This window comes from Eublepharis macularius, chromosome 16 (assembly GCF_028583425.1).
Source record: "Eublepharis macularius isolate TG4126 chromosome 16, MPM_Emac_v1.0, whole genome shotgun sequence".
NCBI classification, from domain to species: Eukaryota; Metazoa; Chordata; class Lepidosauria; order Squamata; family Eublepharidae; genus Eublepharis; species Eublepharis macularius.
In genome coordinates, this window is record NC_072805.1 from 9152935 (window position 1) to 9166609 (window position 13675).

General features: G+C 44.7%; 1 protein-coding gene across 1 annotated transcript in view; it reads left to right on the forward strand.

Annotated features, from left to right (window-relative positions):
* Nucleotides 1-13675, forward strand: part of ARHGEF5 (Rho guanine nucleotide exchange factor 5) — a 102747-nt gene that overhangs the window by 67470 nt on the left and 21602 nt on the right. Inside the window, exons 4-10 of the mRNA XM_055000821.1 lie at nucleotides 4060-4124; nucleotides 5299-5570; nucleotides 7275-7435; nucleotides 8417-8569; nucleotides 9095-9224; nucleotides 11010-11084; nucleotides 12905-12994. Coding sequence (XP_054856796.1) covers nucleotides 4060-4124; nucleotides 5299-5570; nucleotides 7275-7435; nucleotides 8417-8569; nucleotides 9095-9224; nucleotides 11010-11084; nucleotides 12905-12994 — 946 coding nt within the window. The remainder of the gene's footprint in view (nucleotides 1-4059; nucleotides 4125-5298; nucleotides 5571-7274; nucleotides 7436-8416; nucleotides 8570-9094; nucleotides 9225-11009; nucleotides 11085-12904; nucleotides 12995-13675) is intronic.

The window sequence follows — 13675 nt, forward strand, 5'->3', positions numbered from 1 at the left end:
TACTAGTTTACATATTCTTCATGAAAGATCTGTTGGCATGCTTAATACTATTTGTGCTTCAAATTGTGATTTAGATTGTATTGAGGTATACTTAGATAGTGGAGCAATTAGTAAGCTTCTTCTCTGGAAATAGTGAAGGAAGAGTAGTTCAACCACCCCCATCTGCCACCTAACAGACGCTGTTCATACAAAGAAAAATAATCCCCTAATATATGTGGGGCATAAAAATCCCAAAAGTAAAAAAATCAGAACTTAATTTTTGCTTATACTAGACAGCTAACGAATCATAGTTTTTAATTCCAGTTCTTTTTGACACTGTCTCTCTCTTTATATATATGAAATATAGCTAATTCTTTCCCCATTAAAGTGACAGGCTCACTTGGTTAACAATTGTAAAAGTTATTTAACTTACTTGAAGAATTAAAATGATTTGGGTTTTGTTTGTTTTAGTTAGTATGAATATAAGGATTCCATTCCCCCGATGGGAGCGGGGGACCCTCCACTCCCAGCTTTCACTCCCCCGCGCCCCCGGCCACCACTTACCCGACCTGTAGAGGGAAGGCAGGGGACAGGCCTCCTGGGCACTGCACCAGTCTGAGAGCACTCCTGTGCTTCACAGTGGGCAGATTTGGGCCCCAAATGGGCAGCAAAGCATGTGTGCGCTCCCCAGCCCTACAAGATGCCATCACTGCCTAGAAGCGACATCATTGTGCCAGCACCGGGCCATGCACACATGATGCCCCAAGTGCTGGGAAGGTAAGCACTGGCCCCCCTCTCTCCCACTGGGAAGGTTAAGGGAACCTGGCAACCTTACATGAACGGGAAACACATTTCTGGCTGTAAACCCCCTCCCATCACCCCCAATTGGGCACAATCTTAAGGGTTTCCACCTGCCACTCAAAAGATCCCTCATGAAAATGTTCAGACAGAGAAACCTCATTCTATTTATTTCCTGCATTTCTTTCAATATGGAGCTCAAGGCAGCACGTACAGTTTCCAGATCTCCCGCTCCAGGCTGCTGAAGCAGGTGACTTAGAATAGCCTTCCTGGACTCTACAGGCCGTTCATGTCTCTGCATTTCAGGTGGAGAGCTCTACCCAGTCTGTGAGTGACTCTGCGGTGCAGCTTTCCTTATCTATACAGGAGCCTTCCAGTTTGCTGTCAGATTTACTGATTAGCAAGAACAGTTGACCAGATCTTGAAGTCTTGATTGAACGAAGCGATTGGCCTGTAAGAGTCAGGATGAAGTGAGAAGTATTTTCCAGGCTTAGCACTACCGTTTTGCCCCCTTCTGTGATACGACCTTAAAATATTCAACCTTAGTTTTGCCAACAATTCTAGTGTGAGGTTGATTTAAGGCATTTTGAAATTTACTGATTTTAGCTAGCAAAATGACCACAGCCTGTGCTTCACACCAAGCGACATGAGCTGCCAGTCCATCTGGGCTTTGATGAAAGGACTCAAAAGATCAAAACCATTTCTTGGGCTCAGCTGGAAAGCCTGCTGGGAGACCTTGGGAAAGTACAAAGTGAAGAGAGACAGAACATTTTAAAGGGAACTATGGGGCAAAGCCAAGGAATCCACTCCCTCCAAAACCCACCTCTCTGGTGCTCAGCATCAGGGAATGAACACTATCCATCCACGTGTCTGTCTCCCTGTGCAGGGGTCTCTGTAAGACAGAAATTTTCCTCCATTTCCCCCCAGTCTAATTCTAATGCTTGGAAGGTGCCTGGGAAATGTAGACCTATGGCAAACTTTACACAAGGCCCCAGGGCAGGCTTCCCCAAAGTCTACAGGCTGCTCCTTTTTCAACCTAAGGCCCAGGATCATCATGACAGATGATTTGTCTTCGGTCTAAGACCCCTTCTACCTGATTGCTCCAGTCTTGGCCCAGGTGACTTTTTCTGGTGCCATGTTTGCATACAGCGTGCAAATGATGCTCAGTTCCTCAGGAAGGCCGTTGCTGATTCTTTATTTATTTATGACATTTATAGTCCATCTTTCTCATTGAAACTCAAGGTGATTACACAGTCTGCAGTCTGTGTAATTACATGTGTTGCTGCTGCGTTGCTACAGCAGCTTCTCTCATCTGAAAAGGGCCTTCTGCAGGTAATTACACAGTCAATATCAAGGACATTTCCATAAACAATGCCGTAGGGTAAATAAACACACAAGTTTACAAAGACATAGCATTAGCAAGGATCCAATACAGAGTTGAAGAAATGCTGAAACAGAACATAGGCAATTCTAGGACTGACATTAGACAACATGAAGCACAGATAGCTCATAGGACCTCATATTTAAAACAACAGATAGTACATAAGGCAACATAATGGTGAAGTGTATGGTCCTTAACTCGTTAGCGAAGCATCTGAGAGCCCCTCCCTACATACAGAAGCCTTTTTGAATAATTCGGGTTTGCATCGTTTATGGAAAGCTAGGAGGGTGGGGGCTCTCCTCACCTCCTCAAGCAGGCTGTTCCACAGGTCAGGGGCCACCACAGAGAAAGCCCATGTACAAGCTGCTGTCGATTTCACCCATGTGCAGGCTGGCACCTGCAAGAGACCCTGTTCAGATGAGTGAAGCTGCCGTGGAGGAACATAGGGAGGGAGGCGGTCCCATAGGAATGCTGGACCAAGGCCAAGAAGAGCCTTGTTTGTGATAACCAATACCTAATTCCATAAACATGGAATTCGCTCTCATACATGCCTTTTCTTGTGCTTGAACTGCCATAGAAGCAGCACAGAGGCAACGACACCCATCTCAATTTTCATTCAGTTCAAGGTTTTGGCTATCATAGACAAAGACCCTTCATGGCCTTGGCCCCTCCTTCATGTCTGCAGCATCACTTCTCTCCACATGTGTTGCTACAGCAGCTTCTCTCATCTGAAAAGGGCCTTCTGCAGGTGCCACCCTGCAAATAAACAAAATGGACCGCTGCCCAAACATGCGCCCTTCCTGTTGCGGTCCCGACCTTATGGAAAGGCCTACCTGTTGAGGTTAGGAGGGATCCCACTCTCCTGGCTTTCAGCAAACTAAGCAATATTGAATTATTCAGGAGAGTTTTTTAGACAGGTAATAGGGCTGTTCCATGAGGAAATGGCTCAGAGAGATGCTTGTGATAAGGGTAGACATACTACTATGTACTGCCTGTTGCTTTAAGTATATTCCTATTGGATAGTTTCTGCGCTGCTTAATATGTCATGTTTAATTGCTTATGCTTTGTTTCATCATTTCAGTTCTGTATGGGATTTCTGCTTGTTTTCAAATGTCTGTAAATCTGCATTTGCATACCGTTTTGCATTGTTTGCTCTGACCTAGATAGCCCAAGTGAGCCTGAAACTGGTTTTATCCATCTCTGTTACTTGGCCCTTGCAAACTTTTAACTTGATTTTGTAGGCTTCTTTATCTTTTTCTCCCTTTGTATCTCCTCTATACTCTGACCTGAATAGCCTAGGCAAGGCCAATCTTGTCAGATCTCAAAAGTTAAGCAGGGTCAGCCTTGGTTAGTAATTGAATGGGAAACCTCCAACGAAGACAAGGGTTGCCGAGGCAGGCAATGGCCAACCACTTCTTGCCATGAAAACCCCACCAGGGGTTGCCATAAGTCATCTATGACTTGAGGGTTCTCTCCACCACCCACCACATTGCATTGTTTATTGAATGTTCCAGTTGTTGATAGTATTGGTGCAATCTGCATTGAGTCTCAGTGAGAAAGGCAGACGATAAATAACGTTAATAAATAAACAAATAAATCTTGGCAAAGGTTTATGTAAAGTAAGGGTATTACTTGCCTCACAGGATTCTTGTAAGGGTAAAACTAAACTCCAGAGTATGCTGCTCTGAATTGCTTGAAGGAAGGGTGGAATCCAACTAACAGGTTCCCAAATCAACAGGCCAAAAACGGGTTTTGTCCTGTTTTGCTTTAGAATTCGAATCTGTCATCCTCTATATTACATGTAAGCCTCTGAACCTAGTGGTGCAACAGATTAAATGTAACACTGAGGGGATACCCATTTGTATACTACTCATGTCCTTGTATTTTTCTTACCATGGAAGAGAGAAGAAATCGGCAGAAACAGTGGAAAATATCAAGAGAAGACATTCAAAACTTATCAACTCATGTAAGTGTCTCTTGCTTTAGGAACCTGGAAGAAGTAGAGTAGGGAGGAGGAAGACTCCAATGCGCAATGCAATCCTAAGAATCCAATGCGCAATGCAATCCTAAGAATCCTACTCAAGTCTTAGACTGGAGTAACTTGTTTTAGGATTGAACTGTAAGAGACAGAAGAACATCTGAGAAAGGTCCTGTCCAGTTTATGGCACAGAATATGGGTGGATGCAGAAAATTACTGCACAAAGCCACTTGGCAAATTACGGCACATAGCCACTTGGCAACCCAAACAGTATGGACTAATGGTCTGATCAAGCAGGACTCTTCTTAAGTTGGTTGCTGGGAAAATATGCGTACAGAATTTTTTCCTAGTCGCTTGCATCTTCCCAATCTTCATTTTCTGAAGACTGCAAAACAACTGTACAGATCAAATAATTCTGAGTTTGGTATTCTCACAAGATCTCCTATTGAAGCCGTTTCCACAGGATATTTCCCTGCTTCCCCTGAGCATCGTTGTGTATTTGTGCACTTGCAGGAGTTTCCCCAGTTTTTTGCCAGTCTTTCTTAAACCTGCTTTGCTGTGAAGATCACAGCAAAGCCTGGATGGATGCTCTGTGGGTGAAAAAGTTTGGATTTTCCCACCCATGTGGCAGCTATTTTCCCTGATCTTGTCTCCCATTGACTATTTCCTCCCCTTGCCCCTATAAATCAGGAATTGAATATGTTATATCATTAAAACAAGTGACATACAAGGTTCTCTGAATCGTCATCATCTTTCATTTTTTTAAGAAAAGCAGTCTCTAGCCCCTTTCATTGTTGAGATATAAGGGAAAATGCATATGGGGAAATGCATATGTCTGCAACAAAAGAACCTAGATACTTTTTTTTTAAAGTAGGAATTAAGATAACCTGGTACACTGATAGTTATAATGTTATATTTCTATAAAGATATTTAATTACTGACTTTACTTTTTTTAAAAAAAAATGAAGAATCCCTGATGGCCCAGGTGGTGGGGGAATGGCCCCTGCCAAGAGACAAAGGCAGGGAAACTTCAGGGAAACCTGGCAGGTAGAATTCCAGCAGCAGTGAGGAAAACACACAAGCCAGTCCCCATGTGGAACTATGGCTCTAGGCCTACTACATTGCTTCAGAATGTATAAAAACTGACAGTTCTTCTTAACAGCACGGCTGCTCTATCAGGAATACAGTGACGTTGCACTGAACAAAGCCATTCAGAGCCAGAAGAGAGCAGATTCCTTGTCCGAGGAACTGGAGCTAGAAAATGTGGGATCTCAAAGCTCCTCAAGGTTACGAAGAAAAGTGCTACAATCCCAAGACTCCTGCCTACAACGTCTGTCCATCTCTTCCAGCGCATCCCTCTGGCAGGATATCCCCATGGTCCGAGGGAGCACTATGCTGCTAAGCATGACTCATGAGGAGCAGAAGTTGCAGGAGGTAACAAAGACTATGGTTTGAATCCAGTACAAAATTGTGGCTTATGTTAGACCTTTCGCAAAGCGAAAATGCAAGAAAAAGACTGAAATAGCTACTTATGCTAAGCCACATTTATGGCATCTGCACTTGTACAAGATCATGTGTAACAAATTTCTGGGTGGTGTAATATATAGGGAGGAAAGTGCTAGGTATAGCACATGACCTTGAGCAAGCAGAACTGCAGTAAATCTGATTATGTCTCCACTTCTGCATCACTGGATCCAAGCTTATAAGTAGAGATGTTTGGCTAACAAAGATAATGGCCTTTTTTGCACAGGCAATTTTTGCCACTTTTGGCCCCATACTGAATTCCAGATGCTTAACTCCCACTTCACCCTGACTTGGATAGCCCAGGTGAGCCTGATCTCATCAGATCTCAGAAGCTAAGCAGGGTCAGCCTTGGTTAGTAATTGGATGGCAGACCTCCAATGGAGACAAGGGCTGCAGAGGCAGGCAATGGCAAACCACCTCCATTAGTCTCTTGCCATGATAACCCCACCAGGGGCCGCCATAAATCAGCTATGACTTGAGGGCACTCTCCACCACCACCAACTCCTCCTTCTGATTTCAATGTGGCATTTCAAGGGTTCTCCTTCGAATTTTCTGCCTCTGGATGCACGCAGAAAATTCAGAAAAGAACCCTTGAAATATGACATTAAAATTGGAAGTGGAAGTTTAGCATCCAGAATTCAGAAGAAAGCCTGAAGAGGTATGTGCCAAAAGTGGCAAAAATCGCCTATGCAAAAAAGATCAATAACACAATAAGGAGACAGACAGACAGACAGACAGACAGACAGACAGACAAAACAGCACAATGACAACGAAAAGGTTTGTGTTGCATTATACCTTAGCTAAAACTAAGGTATAGGGCTGCAGAAATATCTCAGAGATGTGTTGACCTATTCTGACCAGAGAGAAGAAGGCGTGCAGAAGAAACTAGGAAAAGGTCCTAGGGAAGGAGGCTGAAGGTTTGGGGATCTGGAATGCACAGTTAAGCTAAAAGGAAGACCTGGTACCATGCCAACAGCTCTATCTGAAATTAAACTTAGGTCTATGCATGTTTAGACAGAAGTCCCACTGAGTTCCATGGAACTTACTTCCAAGTAAGTGTGTATACAATAGCTGTCCATAGGAGTGCAGCTTCATTTAAGCGCATAGAGAAAACAGCAATATAATGCTGATAAATTGGTTGAAGTAACTGGATGGAAGTACATTCAAGACAAGAATAAATTGATGGAAATTAAAGACAGATTGATTGGCAGGGGGGAAAGGATGAATTTTCCTTTGTGATGGTTACAGATGGTTACAAAACAGCAAATAGTGGTGGGGTGTTAACTTAAAAGCAAGCAGCATACAGCCCTAGTCTGGGCAGGTTTGAACAGACTTCAAAGTCTAAGGTATTTGTTAAAAAAAAAATGTTTACTGTTTGAATGTGATTCTCCATCTGCTGGTTTTGATGGATTGTTTTGGAGCTCCAGGCATGTCTTCAGATGGTCTGTGAACAGACATTTGGCTGCTGACTCGATCACCACCAGGAACAGAAAACAATGCCTACCCCCCACGTTTCAGTTGTTGAGGATTTCCTTTTCCATTTTCCTCTTTTCCAAACAATTCACTGCTTTGAAATATGCTCTGAAGCCACGTTCCCCTTTCGCTCGTGTGCAGGCCAAGTTCGAACTGATTGCATCAGAGGCGTCTTACCTACGGAGTTTAAATGTAGCGGTGGATCATTTCCAGCACTCCCCGGAGCTTCAGGCTGCCCTGACAAATCAAGACAAACAGTGGCTTTTCTCCCGCCTGCAGGATGTGCGCGATGTTAGTGCCAAGTGAGTTCTGGTCTTTCAAGTCTCAAAAGCCACAACAGACTCTTCCGTTCCAGCACTGAATAGCCCAGGCCGAAGCCGTCAGTGGCTGCCCTTTTTCCATTTCTAGGCATTCGATTCCACGCACACACAAATATGATCCTTGCTGTATCAGGCCAAGGGTTGATCTAATCCAGCGTCCTGTTTTCCACAGCGGCCAACCACATGCCAGCCTGGATCCAACCACACTAAAAAAAAACTTGATTGCCCTTAACTTTTCTTAAGAAGGGCCACTGATTTTTGTTTATTCCCCCTCTCCCGCTGCAGACCCTCATTGCAGCCTATGAGCGATGTTGAGCCCCCAGCAAAGAAGACAGAGACACAGTATTATTGGTTGAATGGGCCACAGCTTTATTTATTACAGCCACTGAAGCATTGGCAAAGCATAGAGCAACGGACCCACTACATCGAAGACCCGCAACCATTCGATGTTATGATCCCCCAGCACGCCTAATGGCCGCCATGGGATGGCAGGAGATGTAGTGCCACCCCGCCAGTGCAGGCTCCCCTCTGGGACATACATAAACCCAGCAAATTGTCGACATGGGATAGTAGTAGCTGTCCAGCCAGCTGCTATGCTGATTGCTGAAAGCTGGCTTAGCTCAGACACACGATGATTCAACATACTTCTGTTTTTAAATTGCAAGGAAATCACAGGCACAGGCACAGGCACAGGCACATGCCGTGCTCAAATAAGATAACAGTTCCAATTGTCTTATTTGTGAAAATCAAATCATCCACGACCTGCATTTCTAAACATCACACTCCTTTTTTGTAGAATCACCGTGCATCATTGTGGTCTCTGTGACTTGCCAGTGAGGCCAGTAATTCACAAACTCTCTGAAAAAGGAGGGGTAAGGTTGACAGGGACACAGAGGTATAATTGCTGCATATGAGTAACAGCATTCTGCTTTTCTTTCATGATTCCTTGGGGTGTTCCTGCAGTTTCCTCTTTGACTTGGAGGAAAAGCTTGAGGAGAACATGTTCACCTTCAATGTGTGTGATGTAGCTCTGAAGCATGCGCCAGAATTTCGCCGTGTTTACCTGCCATACGTGACAAACCAGACCTACCAGGAGCAAACCTTTCAGAGGCTTTTGTAAGACATCTGATGTTGTTCCCTTTCCTGACTTTATTCTTTGCATGGCTCTATATAAATATCCCTAGAATCATAGAATCACAGGGTTGGAAGGGACCTCTAGGATCATCTAGTCCAACCCTCTGAAAAATGCAGGAAATTCCCAAATACTTCCCTTTATGCTAAGGCTTAAGTAACCCAGGCTTAAGTAACCCAGAGATATTTTGTTCAATAAGATTTTACCATATGGCATCATTATGTGGATCCCATGTTAAATAGCAAGGATAAAATGTTGAATCTTTTAATTTGTGCCGAGCTCCCAGAACGACAGCATCTTCCTGGCGGGATTTCGCATGAGAATGGCAGTTCTCACGCGAAATTGCGCCAGAAGGACGCTGTCGTTGCAGGAGCTCAGCGCAATGTTCCGTGGCCAGTAAGCAGTGTGAAAACGGCCTCTGTGTCACAGCCAGGCTGGTTACAGAAGAACACAAAAATCATACATGCATAGGAAGTGGCTTCTCATCTTATCCTTCTTTCCTCTGGCAGGAATGGCCTTCCTGCCTTCCAGCAGGTCTTGGAGAAACTAGAAAGTGACCCCATTTGCCAGCGTCTCTCCCTCAAGTCTTTCCTCATTCTCCCGTTCCAGCGCATCACACGACTGAAACTTCTTCTTCAAGTGAGAGTGCTGGGATACACAACTGCTCTGTATGCCATCTGCTGTCTAATAGTTAAGCTACAAGCGATGCCAGACATGCATTTTTTAACATGTCAGGGATGCAATTTTACCAGGGAAGTGTAGTTGAAAACAGCGTTATGTCCCTAGCGTGGGGAGGCAGGGGTGGGGAAGAGCTTTTGAAAACTGTCTTTGCAGGATCACTGGGAGAGAGGAACTTTGCAATTGTTTTTTGCAGTCTCAATGGAGAGATGAACCACCAGCCCTTCCCCCTCCCCTGTATCTCAGTGCTAGGGACAGGGTCCTGTATTCCTCTCTCCATTGCGATTGCAAGAAAACAATTGCAAAGTTCCTGTCCTCTAGTGATCCCACGTGGCTCTGTCTTTGAAAACTACAGTTCCCAGGTAAAATTGCGTCCCTACACATTAAAAAACACGTGTCTGGTGTCACTTGTCGCTTAGCTCTGAGACTTAATGTAAATTGAGAATAGCGTATGCACCATTAAACAGTAGCTTTCTTGGAATAAATAGCATAAGCAGTGACCAGGGCAAGGATTGAACTTTGGCTCAGTCCTTGCAATGAAACCCTTCTTAAGATCCGACAAATGTATATGAGGCATTCAAAATTTATTACATCAAAGATATATTTTGCCTTGCGCAACGTAAGTACTTTTTGTACACAGTTTTTAGATCTTTTCCAACCATTCTTTTGAAAGAGGCTTTCATTTTGAGTAGAAGTGTTAGAGACTGGATCCTGTGTCTTCCATATGGCAAATTTATCTTCTACCACTGTTCTATCCTAACCTGGATAGCACAGGCACACCCAATCTTGTCAGATATCGGAAACTAAGAAGGGTTGGCTTTGGTTAGTAATTGGATGGGAGACCTCCAAAGAAGATCAGGGTTGCTGTGTAGAGGCAGGCAATGCCAAGCCACCTCTGTTTGTCTCTTGCCTTGAAAACCCCAGCAGGGGTCACTATAAGTCAGCTATGGCTTGATGGTACTTTCCATCACCACCACTGTTCTATAGTCCTTCCCAAGAATGGCAGCATCTGCCCTAACTAAGCATGCTGAGAACTTCAGCACAGATACAGTCATCATGCAAGCTTACCTGCCTTGAGCTCTGTTGATGGCACACAAGGCAAATACCTCCTCTGATCAACTTGACAGTGCCTTGCAAAGCTAGTTCGGAGCACAACACCATGCTGAACTTCTTTGCGTCTGCTGCATAATAGTTAGTTGCAGGGCTTTTTTTCTGGGAAAAGAGGTGGTGGAACTCAGTGGTGGAACTCAGGACCGCACAATGACATCACTTTGGGTCAGCTGGAACAAGGGGGGAGTTTTTTAAAGTTTAAATTGCCCATGGCGAAAATGGTCACATGGCTGGTGGCACCGCCCCCTGATCTCCTGACAGGGGAGTTTAGATTGCCATCCACGCCGCTCCAGTGGTGCGGAGGGCAATCTAAACTCCCCTCTGTCTGGAGATCAGGGGGCGGGGACACCGGCCATGTGACCATTTTCAAGAGGTGCCAGAACTCCGTTCCACTGCATTCCAGCTGAAAAAAAGCCCTGGTTGGTTGTGCTACAGGGCCAGATCCTTGCAGTTTGCACCTGTTTGTGCCCAGTCTATGAACTGAATCATCTAATTTTCTGAGAAGAGACAGAATCCACCAAAGTCATGCCTGAGTCATTAATTAATCAATTTATCAGATGTATCTTTGAAATGACTGGTATTGGTAAGATTGTTTTGTTGTCTGCCTTACCAAAAATCTTTTGCTTCCGTTGTCAGAACATCTTGAAAAGAACGCAGCCTGGTGCTGACGAAGAAGTCCAGGCGACTCAGGCATATGATGCTCTTGAGAAGGTAAAGGATACCCAAACCCATTCTTCAACCCTTCCTCCTCTCTGCTTACCCCATGCCACACAATCATCTCATGTCTCCTAAACCTACCAAGTCACAAGTGTCTACTACAAGCTGAAATAACCATTTTCTGATTTGGAGGAGCTGCGCCCCTTGGAAACCAAGGCTGCCCTTCTACCTCCTCCATGTGTTTTCCTGCCAGAAAAAATAGTGGAGTGAGGCCAGACCAGACATAGGGTTGGATCCAGACTACACTTTCCATTGGTATAATAGAACTTTCCTGTCTTCCCCTCTTCCACTGTAACCCATTGAAATGCTGTTCGTGGGCAACAGGGGACCCTGAAGAACAATGAGGGGGCTGCAGTGGAAAGGGGGAATTGGTAGACATTGCCAGTTTTGTCTGGATCTAGCCCATAATCATGTTCAGCACTGCTTACACACTGGCCGGGAAACACATTCTCATATTCTTCCCACTGCAATTAAGATGGAAAAAGTGCAAGCAGGGCCCACAGCCACACAGCCATGCCCTGGAAGTGGTTCCTATCCAGTCTGTTCAAGCAGTTTTCCATCTCACAAGGGAAATCAATGAATCTCCTGTTAACCATGGCATGCATGTTGTTAGCATAATTGTCATCATCCCACCCCATATTCGAAATCTCAGAACAATCCTCTAACCCAGCCAGCAGCATATAGAAACCTCAGGTGGATAGGAAGCTTTTCAAAATATTCTGAATGTTGGACCTTCCTTCAAGCAGATACTGTTTGCTGAGAACAACTTGTTTTTTCATTAAACCATAGTTTAACATGCAGACAAGGATGATATGCAAATATTCTGTCTGTCTGTCTGTCAAGGTATTTTCTATGCCGATGGTTGTTGTGGGTTTTCCGGGCTGTATTGCCATGGTCTTGGCCAAGACCACAGCAATACAGCCCGGAAAACCCACAACCATCGTTCTCCAGCCGTGAAAGCCTTCGACAATACATATTTTCTATGCCACTTTGCACTTGAAGGTCCCAAAGCATGTAACCGAACTTTCCAAACTGAAGTAAACAATATACTGTGAATAATCAACCCAAACAAACAAAAACAAAGGTATCCTGGGCAGGTCCTCTTTCACTAGACTGACTATTTGGCCCCCAGGCTGTGAGCCATGGGCTCCCACCTTTCGGCATGCATCTCTGGCCACGCCCAACCCTTATACCTGCAGATAGGAAGGAGACAAGCACATTCCCCTTCCGTGCTATCTCCATCAATACTGGGTGAAGTGTATGAAGTGGACGGCAGATGTGGTACATGTTGGCATCTTCACTGACTCTTGTTGTAACCTTATACTCTAAGCACTCACTTGTGTCTTGGATGGACATTTATAACATGGTAACTTACCACAACATTCCTGTAACCACTTGCTAATTGGATTGTGTGCATTACCCTGCAAAGTGGATAAGGAAAACCTTGACACACTTCTGCACCTCAGCAGAAATCTAGGAAAACAAGAGTGCCAAGATTTTTCTTACCACTTGAGAAGACGATAAAGACAACATTTATTCATCGATAGGCCAGGAGAGCCTGATCGCATCAGCTCTCAGAAACTAAGCAGGGTTGGTCTTGGTTAGTAATTGGATGGGAAACCTCCAAGAAAGACCATGGTTGCAGAGACAGGCAATGGCAACCACCTCTGTTAGTCTCTTGCCATGAAAACCCCACCAAGGGTTGCTATAAATCAACTCTGACTTGAGGGCTGGATTTCATTTCAACCTTCTCAAAGGTCAGTTTCAACCCACTCTTCAGCTCCCCCTTTCTGACAGTATCTTTCTCTCTGTAGCTCATCAAAGACTGCAATGAAAACGTCCAGCGCATGAAGAACACGGAGGAGTTAATTCACTTAAGTCAGAATATGGTGTTTGAATGCAAGGTAAAAACTGATTGCCCGGGTTAGCTCTCAGCAGAGCTGCATGAGACCACATCGTCTCCTAACATGATCCAAAAAATGGAGGGAAAACCACTGATGGACTGTTTCTTATTTCTCTGTTACAAATTGTGCCTCTTCTTTTATGTAACTGCCCAATTGCCCATCACTACAGCCTAGGTAGCTGCTGTCCTGGGGTGAATGTGGAGTTAAAAGCAGCCTTGCACATCAGCAGGCCACCCTCATAGCGGGTTGGGTATAGAGAGGTTCCATCTTCTGTTACAAAGTCCATGTTCTCCCACAGGGATTGTTGACAGAGGTGGTCTAGGAGTTCCTTGCTTGGAACTTAATTCCTAGGTACATGGGGGCCCAATTCAGATCAGGACCATGTTGCAAGGGGCAAAGGAGATTAAGATTCCTGCTCTCACTGTTTTTCTGACCTGAAATGCCCCTGGAGTGTGTATTTATTCATCTCTAACCTCCTCACGTAAAGTTTCTCAGCAGGGCCAATAACAGTGCCCTGGAGGCCATTTCAGGATGGGAAAATGGCATGAGAGGAAGTACAGCCCCTTCTTCCACATGCCACAGTCCTGACCCAAATTGGACCCCGCGTGCCTGGGAATAAAACACTAGTCAAGAAACTCCCAGACCTGATGTGTTGACAGCACATATGTGTGGGACATGTAT